At 42.1% G+C, this 18,219-nt stretch overlaps 1 protein-coding gene across 4 annotated transcripts in view; it reads left to right on the top strand.

The window, feature by feature from the left end:
* trpm3 (transient receptor potential cation channel, subfamily M, member 3) overlaps positions 1–18,219 on the top strand; it is a 542,866-nt gene that overhangs the window by 439,816 nt on the left and 84,831 nt on the right. For all 4 annotated transcript variants that reach the window (XM_061980556.1, XM_061980560.1, XM_061980559.1 and 1 more), the window contains one exon: positions 14,680–14,820. In XM_061980556.1, coding sequence (XP_061836540.1) covers positions 14,680–14,820 — 141 coding nt within the window. The remainder of the gene's footprint in view (positions 1–14,679; positions 14,821–18,219) is intronic.

The following is an 18,219-nucleotide window of genomic DNA, read 5'->3' as shown; positions in this document are numbered from 1 at the left end:
CCCCGTATCGATTTCTCCACTTAACATTGAACGCCCGTGACCTTGGATCCCTCAGGCGGTACTGCATCAAAAACCGACATCAGTGTGTAAAAGATATTACCACATCGGCTCAGGAACACTTCAGAAAACCACTGTCAGTAACTACAGTTACTTCGCTACATCTGTAAGTGCAAGTTAAAACTCTACTATGCATAGCGAAAGCCATTTATCAACAACACCCAGAAATGCCACCGGTTTCGCTGGGTCTGGGCTCATCTAAGATGGACTGATGCAAAGTGGAAAAGTGTTCTGTGGTCTGACGAGGCCACATTTCAAATTGTTTTTGGAAACTGTGGACGTCGTGTCCTCTGGAACAATGAGGAAATGTATGTATGTATGTATGTATGTATGTATGTATGTATGTGTATATGTGTGTATATATATATATATATATATATATATATATATATATATATATACACTGTATATTTTTATTTATTTATTTTTATTTTATTCATATACAGTATATGTATATTTTGTGTATATATATATATATATATATATATATATATATATATGAGAGATTTTTTGAATTTATATATTTATTCTTGGGTTTTTTTTTTTAGCCTAATGTGGTCAAACAGTTTGTGCACCCCTGAATTAGACCTTAACGTCATCCTCAGACTGACTCACCATGCCAGTCTTGTACCACCTGTGCACAGTCTGCACATGGCCTCTGTAGTTATTTTGCTCCTGAAGCAGGTGTTTTTCTGGTGACCGCCAGCAAAGGTGGCTTTTTGGGGACCGCGTAATGCGCTCCAATCATTGCACTGTGTGAAAGGCCCAGTCAGGACCACTCAGATTGGCTCGGTGGGCTGCAGCTGCTCCGGCACAAATAGACTTTGCTTGCTGTAGAAATGAGCAATGGCAGTTCATGCAGGGCGGCAACACGCTCGGTGCTCAAAGATCACAGCGTGGGTCCTAACTCACTTCTTTTACTGCATAAAAGTATGGAATATATTCCATTTAATAAAAACTAATCAAATGTACACTGCTTGGTAGATTTTATGAGGCTTACCTGCTGAGTTTGCTCAAACGTACATAACTATCCGACGCCATTCCCCCCTTTAATCAATCATCCACAAGAAAAAAAATGCTTTCCTTTCCCCTTTGAAAAAAATAACAAATGTTGCTGTAATTGACTTTTCGATGACTGACGAGCCCTTTGATTAGTTGGCGGCCGGTTCCACGTGTCCCTCAGCTCTCGCCCAAAGTCAGCTGGTATTGGCTCAAGTTCACACGTGACCCGAATGAGGATAATTAGTACACAAACTTGGTGGAGGTGCGGAGCGATATACTACCATGTGACACGATAGACGGCATTACCACTACACAGATTCGACATGGCATCTGTAAAGCTGCAGGTTAACAGTGCGGTATACAACAGTGGGGGGGTGATTATTATTATTTTTTTATTTTTATTTTTTTTTTTTAATAAAGAAATACCATCATGTGTGCTTACGGACTGTATCCCTGCAGACTGTATTGATATACATTGATATATAGTGTATATATTGTGTTTTTATGTTGATTTAATCGGTCCGCGGACCGGTGGTTGGGGACCACTGGTGTACAAGGCACATAGGGCCGGATTTACTACAGGTTTGCGTGTGCTAAAACACATGCAAAGCTGGCCTGCTGAACGCGTGCAAAGGGAATCGCTTCTCTTAAGTGAGCAGAATAAGGCGTGCAATATATTTTGCGTCTCCGTCTTCATGGATATGCAAAATATATGCTGATCATCAAAACACCCACAATACTGGGAGGAAAAGATGCAAATATAATTATTTAGCACGCGCAATGTAGGGTTGTACGGTATACCGTTTTGACATAGTACCGCGATACTAATGAATCATATTCAGTACTATACCGCCGCTAAAAAGTACCGGTCTGCTATACTAGTTTCTGTTGTCTGGATTGCGAATCAGAAAATATGTTACGGATTATTGCTGTGTGCTGCTGGTTCAACACATAACACGCAGGCAGGAGCTTTATAACATGAATGTGGTAATAGAATCGAATAGAATAGTATGCCTTTTATTGTCACTATACACAGGTACAATGAGATTAAAAGCAATTCCAGTATCAGTGCGACAGTCTATAAATATGCAAAACATAGGAAGGAAAGAAAATAAATAGTGTAAAAGGAGGTAAGGTGCACAGTCCAGTCCTGAGAACGAATGTTCTGAATGTGTTGTTTAAATACTAAATATTATGTGATATTAAATGTGTCTTTATTTAACGTAAACGTTTATTCAATTATGTAATATATATATATATATATATATATATATATATATATATATATATATATATATATATATTAATAATTAAACATATATATATTAATAAATAAACATTAGATGATTTAATAATGTATTGTACTTTTACGTTAAATAAATAACACATTTAATGCCAAATTAATTCCAATTATAACTATTGATGACATATTTAAGTAATTGTTTCCCAATTTTTTTGTGTCACTCTGTAAGATAACTTAAATATGTCATTAATACTTTAATTTGAATTAAATACATACATGTGTTATAACATGTTTCATTGATTTATTTAATACATTTAATAGTTGAATAAATGATTTTAGTATTTTATTATTTAATCATTTATTTAACTTTTCCATGATTTGATTACATTTTTATATACATGCACGCAACATCTAAATCATTCAAATAAGTTAAATTTGAAGTACTACTGATAGTCACACAAAAGTACCTTCTGCATTTGACCCATCCCCTTGTTCTAACCCCTGGGAGGTGAGGGGAGCAGTGAGCAGCAGCGGTGACCACGCTCTGGAATCATTTTGGTGATTTAACCCCCAGTTCCAACCCTTGATGCTGAGTTGAGGGAATGGGTCCCATTTTTATTGTCTTTGGTATGACTCGGCCGGGGTTTGAACTCACGACCTACCGATCTCAGGGCGGACGCTCTAACCACGAGGCCACCGAGCAGTGGTTCAAGCAGTCTTAGTGGATCAGACGCAACACGCCCACTCATACTACACGCTAGTTTAGTGTTTGCGCACGCTGCCTAGTGCCTGGTATTCGGACCATACTAGATCATGCCCATAGTGTCCAGATGATTAAGTAAAATCAAATTTCACAAACAAGTTCTTATTATGTATGTTTTACTCCTGAAAATAAATCTGGTAGTTTTCTCCCATAATATCACTCAGTTTTTGAGTAATCGGTTACTACCTAACTGTACTTGGAATGCCTCCTCTTGGTGCGACGTCCTCTGCAAAACTGCAGCCGTTTTGACCATGTGGATAAAAGCACATGAAACTATTATTTTTTCGTGTTTTTTCCCCCCCCGGTCCATGTTTACTTCAACACTGATATGGTTAACTTCATGAGTAAAAAACAAATCAATAATCGCCATTTCAGGACTTCTCTGCTCTTCCATTTTTCTCTTCCATAGACACCATAGCCTGGGTTTCCTCTCGCTCTTTCAGCATTTTCTCAGGCATCTTGGGGGAAAACATCAGTAGACGAGGAGGTAAAATACAAACCCCAAAACTAGTGAAGTTGTCACGTTGTGTAAATGGTAAATAAAAACAGAATACAATGATTTGCTAATCCTTTTCAACATATATTCAATTGAATAGACTGCAAAGACAAGATACTTAATGTTCAAACTGGAAAACTTTGTTATATTTGCAAATATTAGCTCATTTGGAATTTGATGCCTGCAACATGTTTCAAAAAAGCTGGCACAAGTGGCAAAAAAGACTGAGAAAGTTGAGGAATGCTCATAAAACACTTATTTGGAACATTTCACAGGTGAACAGGCTAATTGGGAACAGGTGGGTGCCATGATTGGGTATAAAAGCAGCCTCCATGAAATGCTCAGTTATTCACAAACAAGGATGGGGCGAGGGTCACCACTTTGTGAACAAATGCGTAAACTGTCCAACAGTTTAATAAACAACATTTGTCAACGAGCTATTGCAAGGAATTTAGGGATTTCACCATCTACGGTCTGTAATATAATCGAAAGGTTCAGAGAATCTAGGGAAAACACTGCACGTAAGCCTGTGACCTTGCATCCCTCAGGTGGTACTGCATCAAAAAGCGACATCAGTGTGTAAAGGATATCACCACATGGGCTCAGGAACACTTCAGAAAGTCACTGTCAGTAACTACAGTTGGTTGCTACATATGTAAGTGCGAGTTAAAACTCTACTATGCAAAGCCAAAGCCATTTATTAACAACACCCAGAAACACTGCTGGCTTTGCTGGGCCCGAGCTATGGCGTCACATTAGTGCCAAAAATCCGAGCGCATAAAAACTGTTATCGCGCGCTGATTCTCCACTTCGTGCGCGCGCGCGACACCCTTTTGCGCGCGCGTGGTGCCTTTTTGCGCGCGCGCGGTGCCTTTCTGCGTGCGCGCGGTGCCTTTCTGCGTGCGCGCGGTGCCTTTCTGCGCGCGCGCCGTCTCGGTCTGTGCGCTCTCTGTGTACTCCTGGCATCTCTCCTCGCGCTGTCTGTTTCTTTTTGGCACTTTGGGGGCGGGTAAGCTTAGACGGCCCCTCCTTTCTGATTGGCTCTGAGCATTTTTCATATGACCAATCATTCTCCAGCGTAGCAACGTTGTAGCCATCTTACCTCGGAAAGCTAGCCTCAATCATTACATTGATGTCAATGGTACATGTACTAATTAAATTACATAACTTGCTCGATTTTTGACCAATTAACAAACGGTTTACCTTGTTACAAATCTTATTACATGTAGATATGACATAGGATGCTGTACTTGTTGAAATTACCTCTTTCGCTTTAAAAAAAAAAGACTTAATTGTGCAACATAGTTGTGTAGGGTCAGTGTTAGTCAGTTCTCTGATTATTTTAAACTGTTTCAGAATACATTATTAAAAGGCTATTTTTAACATTTTAAAAACAAAATTCAAAGATTATTTCATTAATTTTATGGCTGAATCAAAAGAAATTCCATAAATTAGAAAACAAATGTTCAAGAAGAAGTGAAAATATAAAATAATGTTATGGTTGGATGTTATTGCTGGTGGACCAGTTCTGGCTGAAAGATGTGATTATGGTGTTTGTTGTCTTATTATTTATTTGGGTCACATTTTGTATTACCCTGTATTGTGTTTATGTGGTATGAAATAACCTTCATCAGCGCGCGACATTTTTTTATCCACTTCTTCCTCCATAAATCTTGATACATATTGACGATGACCCGCCCTGCTATACTTCTGATTGGCTCTGAGCATTTTTCGCCTGACCAATCAGAAAGAAGGGGCCGTCTAAGCATACCCGCCCCCAAAGTGCCAAAACGAAACATGACAGCGCACAGACCGAGACGGCGCGCGCGCACAGAAAGGCACCACGCGCGCGCGAAAAGGCACCACGCGCGCGCAAAAGGGTGTCGCGCGCGCACGAAGTGGAGAATCAGCGCGCGATAACAGTTTTTATGCGCTCGGATTTTTGGCACTAATGTGACGCCATACCGAGCTCATCTAAGATGGACTGATGCAAAGTGTAAAAGTGTTCTGTGGTCTGACGAGTCCACATTTCAAATTGTTTTTGGAAACTGTGGACGTCATGTCCACCGGAACAGAGTGAAGTGAAGTGAATTACATTTATATAGCGCTTTTCTCTAGTGACTCAAAGCGCTTTACATAGTGAAACCCAATATCTAAGTTACATTTAAACCAGTGTGGGTGGCACTGGGAGCAGGTGGGTAAAGTGTCTTGCCCAAGGACACAACGGCAGTGACTAGGATGGCGGAAGCGGGGATCGAACCTGCAACCCTCAAGTTGCTGGCCCGGCCGCTCTACCTTTATAGCCAAAGAGGAAAAGAACCATCCGGATTGTTCGAGGCGCAAAGTTGAAAAGCCAGCATCTGTGATAGTATGGGGGTGTATTAGTGCCCAAGACATGGGTAACTTACACATCTATGAAGGCACCATTAATGCTGAAAGGTACATACAGGTTTTGGAACAATATATGTTGCAATCCAAGCAACGTTATCATGGACGCTCCTGCTTATTTCAGCAAGACAATGCCAAGCCACGTGTTACAACAGCTTGGCTTCATAGTAAAAGAGTGCAGGTACTAGACTGGCCTGCCTGTAGCCCAGACCTGTCTCCCATTGAAAATGTGTGGCACATTATCAAGCCTAAAACATGACAACACAGACCCCGGACTGTTGAACAACTTAAGCTGTACATCAAGCAAGAATGGGAATGAATTCCACCTGAAAAGCTTCAAAAATTGGTCTCCTCAGTTCCCAAATGTTTACTGAGTGTTGTTAAAAGGAAAGGCCATGTAACCCAGTGGTAAAAATGCCCCTGTGCCAACTTGTTTGCAAGTTAATGATTATTTGCCAAAAAAAAAAGTTTTTTCTCAGTTAAAGCCAAATATCTCGTCTTTGCAGTCTATTCAATTGAATATAGGTTGAAAAGGTTTTGCAAATCATTGTATTCTGTTTTTATCTACGAATTACACAACGTGCCAACTTCACTGGTTTTGGGTTTTATAGAATACTAGTGGCTTTCTTTATTTTTCTCACCGTTTTTCCGCAGGTTCCGACTCAGTCATTCTCCCTTTTGAGGGAGCTCCTGATTTTCCGGATGTTCACACATATGACTTGAGTCTTTTAATTTGTATCCATCTAAACTCCGAACAAAACCCTTCTTCTTCAAAGTCAGAATCATTCAAATGATCTCTGCCAATTACCCTCCTCCGGCTTGGTCCGTGTCCCATTTTGACAGGAGAGGTCCATACTGTTACGAACTGGTCAAGGGGGTGACCCCGGGATGCAGAGACGAGAGGCAAGTTTGAATAACAAAAAGGGAAAACATTTAATGAGTCCAAAAAGTGTAACAAAAGCGATGGGGGCAGAAGTGCACACCATGAATACTTAAATGAAAACAGGTTTCTCAGTGGTCGGCAGGGGGAGAAGCCAGGGCACACTAAGACACAGGATAAAGTCCTTGTTGCCTCAAGGAGGCTAGGAAACAAACACAACACGTTAGGATTTACAGGATTAAGGAAAAACAACATACCGGGACTGACGAGGCGAAGTAGGCACATGCACGTGGAAGGTGCAGGAAAAATAACCAGCAAGGCCCAGCTGTGGGTGACGAGCTTAAATACTCTGAAGAAATGGTTTGCAGGTGTGCCTAGTGTCCGCCCCTCGCTGGAGACTAATGAGCTGAGGAAACATCACAATAAAAGAGAAAGCAGGGAAATAAAAACACAACAGTACCCCCCCCTTAAAGGACGCCACCTGGCGGCTTACCTGGTTTCTCTGGAAAACGAACATAAAATGTATTTAAAAGTGTAGGGTCTAGGATAAGGGAACGCGAGACCCAGGATCGGTCCTCGGGGCCGTAGCCCTCCCAGTCCACCAGATACTGGAAACCCCTGCCCCTTCTCCTCACATCAAGAATGGCCTTGACAGAGAACGCAGGATGGCCATCAATAAGCCTGGGAGGTGGAGGAGGCACCTCTGGAGGACTCAAGAGACTGGTGGAAACGGGCTTGATGAGTGAGACGTGGAACGAAGGATGTATCCTTAGGGAGTCAGGAAGGTGTAGTTGAACGGCGGAGGGATTGATGATACGTTCAATGGAAAAAGGCCCAATAAATCTTGGCTGAAGCTTCTTAGAGTCCACTTGGAGAGGAAGATCACGAGACGACAACCACACCTTCTGACCGGGCTTGTAGTCTGGTGCTGTACTGCGGTGGCGGTTAGCAAGGCGCTGGTTGCGCTCTGAGGTGCGTAGCAATGCAGACCGGGTATTGCGCCAGGCTTGATGTGCGCGGTGCAGGTGGGCAGCCACAGATGGGACGGCGACCTCCTTTTCCAGAGAATTAAAAACGGGGGGTTGGTAACCGTAGGCAGAGTGAAAAGGTGACATACCTGTAGCCGAGCTGATGAGTGTATTATGTGCGTACTCTAACCACGGTAGACTGAAGGCCCAGGAGGCCGGCTGCTGGTGGCAGACGCAGCGGATTGCGGCCTCTAGGTCTTGATTGGTGCGTTCAGTCTGACCGTTAGTCTGTGGGTGGTATCCTGAGGAAAGACTGGGTGATGCTCCTAATGCCTTGCAGAACGCCTTCCAAACAGCAGACGAGAATTGTGGACCTCTATCCGAAACTACATCCACTGGGATACCATGCAGCCGGAAGACATGGCGTACGAGCAGTTCAGCAGTCTCGAGTGCAGAGGGTAACTTGGCCAGAGCGACAAAATGGGCCATCTTAGAAAAGCGGTCAACCAAAGTCAATATCACTGTGTTGCCCTTGGATGGTGGAAGTCCTGTGACAAAGTCCAATGCCACATGGGACCACGGGCGGGAGGGAATGGGAAGCGGGCGCAGAAGACCGGCTGGTGCCCGGTGTGATGCTTTATTACGGGCACAAGAGGCACAGGCCGATACAAAGTCCTTTGTGTCAGCCCTGAAGGTTGGCCACCAGAAGCGCTGGGACAGGAGGAAAAAAGTACGGGTTATGCCCGGGAGGCAAGCGACCTTGGAGCTGTGGGCCCAGTTTAGTACTTCAGGACGGAGCTCTGGGATCACAAACAAACGCCCTTGAGGGCAGTTCTTAGGAGAGGGAACGTTCTTGAGTCCCTCCTTAACGCGGCCTTCAATGTCCCACTGCAACGCTCCCAGTACTCGTGATGGAGGGATGATTGTCTCGGTCTTGACCTCTTCCTCGGGGCAGGAGTACATCCTCGACAGAGCATCTGGTTTACCATTCTGGGAACCGGGGCGGAAGGTCATGGTAAAATTAAATCTGGCTAGGAACAACGCCCACCTCGCTTGTCTAGGATTGAGCCGTTGAGCAGTACGGATATAGGCCAGATTCTTGTGGTCTGTGAACACCAAAAACGGGGTCTCCGAGCCCTCCAGCCAGTGCCTCCATTCTTGTAGTGCCAACACCACAGCGAGTAGTTCTCTATTGCCAATGTCATAATTACGTTCAGCAGGAGTAAGGCGGCGTGAGAAAAAGGCACAGGGGTGCAGCCTCTGGTCGGTGGTGGAGCGCTGGGAGAGCACAGCCCCCACGCCGGAGTCAGATGCGTAGAGGTGGCGGCGCTTGAGTGCGTAGAGGTGGCGGCGCTTGAGTGCGTAGAGTTGGCGGCGCTTGAGTGCGTAGAGGTGGCGGCGCTTGAGTGCGGCGGCGAACAGGACGATGAGGACAGTGGGAGAGGCGATGCTCCACTTCTCCACAATATAAACACAGCTGGAGGCGGATGCGACGATCCCTCTCAGCTGGAGATAGACGATTACCTCCGAGCAGCATGGGTTCCTCTTCCTGTGGTATCGGCAGGGCATCGACACTGGGTATCGGTGCAAATGTTTGACGCGCTCCATGGCCACTCCCACTGCGCGACGAAGTGCAGAGTCCCTGACGTCGAAAACTCTCTCTCTCCCAGTCAACGAGGCGATTTTCAACCCTCCCCGCCAGAGCGACAAGCTCGTCGAGGTTGTCGGGAGTCTTGAGCGGGATCATGTGTTTCCGGACTCGCTCAGCCAGACCGAGGGAGAAGACGTCCACCAATGCGGAAGTGGGCCATCCGCTCTCAGCAGCGAGCCTTCGGAATTCGATGGCGAAGTCCGTGACGCTGCGCTGACCTTGCTGTAGACGAAGTAATGACCGTGCTGCCTCACGTCCTGGTCTTTCGCGCTGGAAAATGTTCTTCATGGCTTTGGCAAAAGCGGCATACGAGGCACACACGGGAGATTGACGCCCCCATTCCGCGGTGGCCCAGGCGGAAGCCCGGCCACTCATATGGGACATGACAAAGGCCACACGAGCTCTTTCAGTGTAAAAAGAGGTTGGCAATAGTTCAAAAAAAATCTCACACTGGGTGAGGAAAGACCGCACGTCACCTGACTCGCCGGAGAAACGCTCGGGCTTGGAGAGTGGTGGACACGTAGCAGGAGGGGTGTCGTCAGGCAACGGAATATCTGCGGGTCCAGGATGGCTCAGCGGGACTGCTGCGTCGGCGGTGGGGGAAGTCATCGACTGCAGAGCGGTGAGTACGCTTCCCAGCTTTGTCTCCAAGATATTTATGCGAGCATCTTGGCGTTCCGCCATGGCTTTGACGCCAGCCCTAAGCACGCCAAATTGTTCTTCCTGTTGGTCTAGAGTTCTTCTGACCGGGTCGATCTCTGCGAGGTCCATGATGTGGCTGGTTATTATGTTACGAACTGGTCAAGGGGGTGACCCCGGGATGCAGAGACGAGAGGCAAGTTTGAATAACAAAAAGGGAAAACATTTAATGAGTCCAAAAAGTGTAACAAAAAGCGATGGGGGCAGAAGTGCACACCATGAATACTTAAATGAAAACAGGTTTCTCAGTGGTCGGCAGGGGGAGAAGCCAGGGCACACTAAGACACAGGATAAAGTCCTTGTTGCCTCAAGGAGGCTAGGAAACAAACACAACACGTTAGGATTTAGAGGATTAAGGAAAAACAACATACCGGGACTGACGAGACGAAGTAGGCACATGCACGTGGAAGGTGCAGGAAAAATAACCAGCAAGGCCCAGCTGTGGGTGACGAGCTTAAATACTCTGAAGAAATGGTTTGCAGGTGTGCCTAGTGTCCGCCCCTCGCTGGAGACTAATGAGCTGAGGAAACATCACAATAAAAGAGAAAGCAGGGAAATAAAAACACAACACATACTTTCCTCACATTGCCATTATTTTTGGAAATGTATGCAGGCTGACCCTCTTTAGTTGTATTGCCACAACCTGCAGCAATGCATCCGGCATTCTTTCAATTTAACTCCTTCAAATTATGCACAAAAATATCATGATTCAAGATATGGAATTGCCTCCCGTCTTCTGGAGTTGGCGTCAGCAGACTGTTGCAGGTCCGCCCACACTTTGGAGCCAAAAGTGGGCGTTTCAAAATGTGCTTAAACTCGTTTGAAAACAAACCTAAAATCACTACTGTCTATTTTGAGTGGAATTTTACCTGTACAATCATTTTTAGATCCAGAACTATGAAACTTATGTTGCCATGCAGCTTTAGAAGGGACCTTTAATAAATAAAAAAAACTGCTGTACATAAAATATGATAAGTATTTTCTTTTTAAGTGGTGTTATTAATTAGTTGGACGGAAGAAAAAAACATGCAATTGTACATATAAAGGCCTGCTATCAAAGAACGACTTGCCCCTAACAGATGTGTGCTACTCTCTGCAGTTGAGTACATGAACGACCGTGACAATACATAAGGAAACATGTTAAACTTTTATTGTTTTGTGAAATGTGTCATTGTTGGTTAATGTTAATGTGAAGTATCAAACAACAGAAGAATAAGTGATTATTACATTTCAACAGAAGTGTAGATAGAACATGATAAAAGAGAAAGTAAGCAGATATTAACAGTAAATGAACAATTAGATTAATAATTCATTTCTACCACTTGTCCTTAATAATGTTGACAAAATAATAGAATGATAAATGACACAATATGTTACTGCATATGTCAGCAGACTAAATTAGGAGCCTTTGTTTGTTTACTTACTACTAAAAGACAAGATGTCTTATATGTTCGCTATTTTATTTAAGGACAAACTTGCAATCAGAAAGAAATGTTTAATGTACCCTAAGATTTTTTGTTAAATTATTGCCAATAATGCAATTTTTTGTGGTCCCCTTTATTTAGAAAAGTATCAAAGTACCGGTACCAAAATATTTGTTGCCATGCAATGTGCTATATAAATATAGTGGAAAGTGGATTTTTATTACTGAAAAATATTACTTCTAATGAGTTTTTGTGTAAAGGAAGGTGGGTGGGGCGCCAGTGTTCGGTATATTGCCGTTACTAGTAACGAGTAATCTAATTAATTCATTTTATGTCTGTTACAATGCAGTTATCGATATGTTTGATGTAACGTGGTGCGCTACTTTTGATGTAGTTTTATGTCAACAAGTGTCGGAAGCACAGCCAGTTTAATTTAGGAAGTTACTTTTTACTAATGAAAGCAAACAACCAGTCAAAAAGGACGAGGCAAAATCACACAGCAAACAACAAACTAGTACTCCTACTACGTGGGAATAATGAACAGCAAATCAATGACTGGCGTGACAAGCTTGCAATCCTACAATACCCCGTTTGTGGACAAGGAGACTTCGGCTGTGGAAGCACATTCAATCTCTTCATTAACTAGTAGAATTTGCAATTCCGGCAGGAATTTCGTGTGAATGCCCGATGTGCGCGAGCCGCCGAACCGCCAATACGCGTGAGCGGAACTGAAATGCTTGAATGTCCAGGGAGAGTGGAGTGTGTGGATGTTGGAACGGTTCGAGTCAGTTGATAAATGTGGGATATGGAGATGTTTGTATGTTGCCCATTCATTTTCAATAGGGGGAAATTCCTGGTAATTCCGGGTAATCAGGGAATTTTTGGAACCGGGAAACATGCCGGGATATGCAGTATAATGGCCATTCGTTTTAAATTACCTGAAAACCGGGAATTTTGGTAAAGGGAAAACATGTTTTGCGTTCAATAAATGGGAAGAGCTTTGTGGGTGGATGGTTGAAGTGTCAGAGTTGGGTTTAAAAAATGCGAAAAATTGAGAGATTTTCCCATTCATTTGAATGGGGATTCCACAGACATTTGGAAAGTTCTGGAAAACCGGGAATTTTTTGAAAATATTTATACCAGCACACTTGTTGATATCAATGGGGGAGGTAGCACAGTGGAAGATGGGTTAGTGCGTTTGCCTCACAATACGAAGGTCCTGGGTTCGATCCTGGGCTTGGAATCTTTCTGTGTGGGGTTTGCATGTTCTCCCCGTGACTGCGTGGGTTCCCTGCGGGTACTCCGGCTTCCTCCCACCTCCAAAGACATGCACCTGGGGTTAGGTTGATTGGCAACACTAAATTGGCCCTAGTGTGTGAATGTGAGTGTGAATGTTGTCTGTCTATCTGTGTTGGCCCTGTGATGAGGTGGTGACTTGTCCAGGGTGTACACCGCCTTCCGCCCGAATGCAGCTGAGATTGGCTCCAGCACCCCCCGCGACCCCGAAAGGGACAAGTGGTAGAAAATGGATGGATAGATGGATATGAATGGGTTGGTGTTGGATTTTTTTTCGAATCGGTTGAAAAATGTTGATGTAGCACCAGTTTGAATTTAAAAGGGTATTTCGGAATTCCTGGAATTTCGGGTAAACCGGGAATTTGTACAAAAATCACTAAGAGAAATGTTTTGAATTTGGAATGGTCAAAAACCGTTGTGTGGACTGTAAAAAAAAATTCCAGAAAGAGGTGAAAGTAGGTCTTTGGAAAACCGGGAATTGTTGGAATTCCTGGAATTTTATTGAACTTGGAAAATGGCTGTTTGATTGTGCAAAGTGAGTGGAGTGTGTGGATGGTGGAACGGTTCTAATTGGTTGAGAAATGTGGGAATTGTGCAAGTTCGAAAAATTACCCGGAAAACGGAGACCCGGGGATTGTAGGATATTTTTTAGAAATTCATTTGGGGGGAGCTCACAATTCCCAGTCGAGCCGAACGTTTTGATACTCCAACAGTTCCGATCGGATGGAAACTGAGGGCTCTGGAGCTCGTCAAAGTTTTGCGGCGGAATAATAATAATAAATAGTTCCAATGTCCAAGCACTCAACGAGCGCCAACACAATCAATCAATCAATCAATCAATCAAAGTTTATTTATATAGCCCTTAATCACAAGTGTCTCAAAGGGCTGCACAAGCCACAACAACATCCTCGGCTCAGATCCCACAATTCAGCGAAAAGATTCAACAGAGCAAACACAAACAAACAGCTGAGCTAGTGCTGCTTTGTCTGGCTCTTTTGCTGACGTCCCGCGTCGCTTAGCAACAGGCAATGCCTTTTAAAGGCACACACACACTCTGCTTTCATGAAACGTCTTTAAACTTTTTTTATTTTTATTTTTTAATTAAAGCAATAATTGCATTCCCTTTTAATTACATTTATTAAGAATCTTTTTTGGCAAAGTAAAGAGTAACTAGAGTTTTTAAAAGTGATTTTTCTAAACATTGACTTGCTTGAAATGAGAGGACTCCATCCTACCTTGGAGTTACACCACCTACCAGCGTTGACCCTCCATTATATCACGCCTCTCTTCCAGGCTAATGAGTCTCATTAGGTCCTTCAAAGCAAACGATCCAGCTTTTGTCTTTTTTTTTAAATGTCTCTCAGAAATGAAACATGCTCCTCGAATCACCTAAACTTGTTCAGGGCTGAGGATTTGTCCTTTGATGTCAGACATCTAAGGATCCGGTCTGTTTCTCTGGACCAACATCGTTTGGAATATGCAATATTGAACAAAGTTGTTGAACAAAAGCAATTTGGCGCCAAAGGGCTGGAAGAGAGATCTTGTCCGTGGTGTTCTGTGTTTCTCATTTCCCCTGCTGGTGCTTATCGTGCGCTCTACTCACTGACACTGTGTGTTCTTTCCAAGCGAGAATATCCAGGGTTCAGTTGGATCTACTTCAAGGTGAATTCGATAATCATGTTTTGTTTCATAGCCAAACTCAGTTTGATGTGGACTTTTGTTGTTGTTGTTGTTGCGGTGAGCGTCTGCTTATCCTGCCTTTTTCCCTTGAGTCGGTGAGGTGTTGTCTCTTAACGCCGTCTGATTTTTTAGGGAAACCTGCCCCCAGACTACCGCATCAGCCTCATCGACATCGGATTGGTCATTGAATACCTCATGGGCGGGGCTTATCGTTGTAACTACACCAGGAAGAGATTCAGGACTCTGTACCACAACCTTTTTGGACCAAAGAGGGTGAGCAAATGTATCTCACATTCCTTCAACATACTGTTTATTTGTCTTTTTCCACACTAAATGTTGCAAAAAAAAAACAATTGTTTCCATATATTAGCCGTACCGCAAATATATATGTTGCAAAATGAGTTATTTGTACGGAAAGATTTTGCAAATGTTTAATTGTTTCCAAACGATGTCTGTAACACGGCAGTAAAAAACGGACAATAAAAAAAAACAGAAGTCATCATCATGGACATATGAATCCAAAATGTTATTATACACTCTTAACTTCCTGAAGGACTTTTTCGTTCTTGAATTACCCTATTTTCCGGACCATAGAGCGCGGTATATAAGCCGCACCTACCACATTTTAGAAGAAAAACATATTTTTCCATACATTAGCCGCAGTGGACTATAAGTCGCAGACACATATGTTGTGAAATAAGTTATTTACAAAGAAAGATTCTGTAAATGTTTATTTACATACCTTAATTGTGTCCAAACAGTGTCTGTAACACAGCAGTAAAACGACTTATCAAACAAAACAGAAGTCATCATCATGGACATATAGTATTTCTGATTCTGATCCTGATATGAATCCAAAATCTTATTATACACTCTTAATTTCCTGAAGAACTTTTCCGTTCTTGAATTACCATATTTTCCGGACCATAGAGCGCGGTATATAAGCCGCACCCACCACATTTTAGAAGAAAGTCATATTTTTCCATATATTAGCTGCAGTGGACTTTAAATCGCAGACACATATGTTGTAAAATAAGTTATTTACAAAGAAAGATTCTGTAAATGTTTATTTACATACCCAAATGTTTTCCAATCAGTGTATGTAAGACGGCAGTAAAACGGCTGATCAAACAAAACACAAGTCATCGTCACTACCTTTGGAAGCTAGCTCTCCAATCTGTTAAACAGACTCAATAACTCCACTGTGACGTTTTGGTAAATTTACGAAACTGAAACAACACAGAAAGAATGCCATTGTAGGTCAATGCTACTAACACAGACACTCGTAAACGTGTTGGCATATTAGCTAATGCTAACGACTTTAGCTTCATTACCATAACACGTACAAAAAGGCATGAAGTCACTCTTACAGACACCAAATATCAGACGGTTTAGTAAGTAAGAATTGTTTTAGTTGTATTGTAAAACTTACAAACAATGCTCGGAGTTATGAATGAATAATCCATACAAGTAGTAACGCTACGGACATCTAAAAGACGGAACGGCCCTTCTTGGCGAATCTACTGAGGAATCTTTGACACTGAAACCAAACAAAATAATGCCAATTTAAGTTAATAATACTAATACAGACGCATGTAAATGTGCTAGCATATTAGCTAATGCTAACGACGCCAACTTCATTGTGATAGCACGGACAAATGTGCATGAAAACACTCCTACAGACATCACACATGGGACAGATTAGTAAGTATGAATAGTTTTAGTTATATTATAAAACGTACAAACGTTGCTTGGAGTTATGAATGAAGCATCCATACGAGTAGTAACGCTATGGACGGCTACTTCTACGTCCGATTGAAAGCTCAAACAGAAGGGCACTGCAGTGAGCGAAATAGTCCAAAAGATGGCGCCATAGCACAAACAATACCACACTTTTCCAGTGCATTAAAAAAATATATATATATTTATATTATATATATGATATTGTGTATATATATATATATATATATATATATATATATATATATATATATATATATATATATATATATATATATATAGCTGAGATAGGCTCCAGCACCCCCCGTGACCCCAAAAGGGACAAGCGGTAGAAAATGGATGGATATATATTTACATTATGGTTGTCAGCGAAGAAAAGTCTATACATAAGCCATAAGGGAAAAAAAGTAGCGGCTAATTTACGGTACTTACAATACACCATAAGATCAAATTAGCCCCGGTAAGTACATGATGGATAATGTGGGCAAAGCATTTATTAATGATACGGAGCACTCTGGGGACAATGAGTATTGACATTTAAAAGCTGCGTGTGGTATGCACCAACGAGCAACGAGTGCAGGAGACCTTAGCCTGTAATGGTGCAAGCAGCAAGGGGGAAACAATCCTATTAGTGACGCCCGGAGCTGCAAACTTTTACCTTGTCGCTTTTTGGCGATGCAAGGAGTAGTAGTCACATGTCCTGCGCTTGAGAAGATCAACCTAAGCCTTTACTGGAGCAGAGACAGTAGAGACTCTAAGAGGCCTATATCCACCAAAAGTCTAGGAACTTTAGGTTACCGGAACTATAGGTTCCTGTGGAAGTGTGTGGTTTGCGTTTCCGCCGCAGTTCAAAGTCCAGGGTAGTTTATACAAATCAGGCTGATGACGTATGGAGGAGTGGTATACTATATTTCTACACATGTAAACAAACAAAAAAAGCAAATTAGTCACTCCCGCACCCCTCTCATGCGAGATCCACCCAGGAATGGGGCCATATGATTCCCTTTCCTCCTGTATACTTCAGTAAAAGAAGCATGACCTAAGAGTGACTAATTTTGCAATGCAGTTTGCTGAAAATGATGGAAAGCGCCACTCTATGTAGCAAAGTTGGAGTTGCCGCAAAGCACATTTTCAGATAATTGAAAAGCGGTCAAAGAGGATAGTGCATCCCCTTCCCAAATTTGTCACGTTTCATGTGTCAGGTAAACCACGAAGAATTGGGCCATATAAATCCCCTTCCTGCTGTAATTAAATGAAATACACAGCAATGATATGCAAAACGACGTGATTTAAAGACACAATGTACCGGATTTTAATTAAAAAGTGAGGCTTTTGTCCAACAGTTAAAAATGTGTCTACTACTCTGCTCAGTAAATGATGAATTTTTCAGGGTCAGGCGAGTCCTTTTGGTTAATTTCAGCTGTAAATAACAATATGTAAATAATACATGTCAGGTTTTTATCTGTAAATAACAATATATCAATAATAAATGTCAGTGTTTATCTGTAAATAACAATATATCAATAATAAATGTCAGTGTTTATCTGTAAATAACAATATATCAATAATAAATGTCAGTGTTTATCTGTAAATAACAATATATCAGTAATGAATGTCAGTGTTTATCTGTAAATAACAATATATCAATAATAAATGTCAGTGTTCATCTGTAAATAACAATATATAAACGATAAATGTCAGTGTTTATCTGTAAATAACAATATGTAAACAATACATGTCAGTGTTTCTGTGAATAACAATATGTAAACAATATATGTCAGTGTTTATGTGTAAATAATATATCAATAATAAATGTCAGTGTTCATCTGTAAATAACAATGTATCAATAATGAATGTCAGGGTTTATCTGTATATAACAATAAAAAATATCTGCATCGTTTGATTGAAAAGTTTGGACACCTCTGATTTGAA

This window comes from Nerophis lumbriciformis, linkage group LG20, assembly GCF_033978685.3.
Source record: "Nerophis lumbriciformis linkage group LG20, RoL_Nlum_v2.1, whole genome shotgun sequence".
Lineage (NCBI taxonomy): Eukaryota > Metazoa > Chordata > Actinopteri > Syngnathiformes > Syngnathidae > Nerophis > Nerophis lumbriciformis.
Note: the sequence above shows the minus strand (reverse complement) of the source record. Positions and strands in the feature narration are given on the sequence as shown.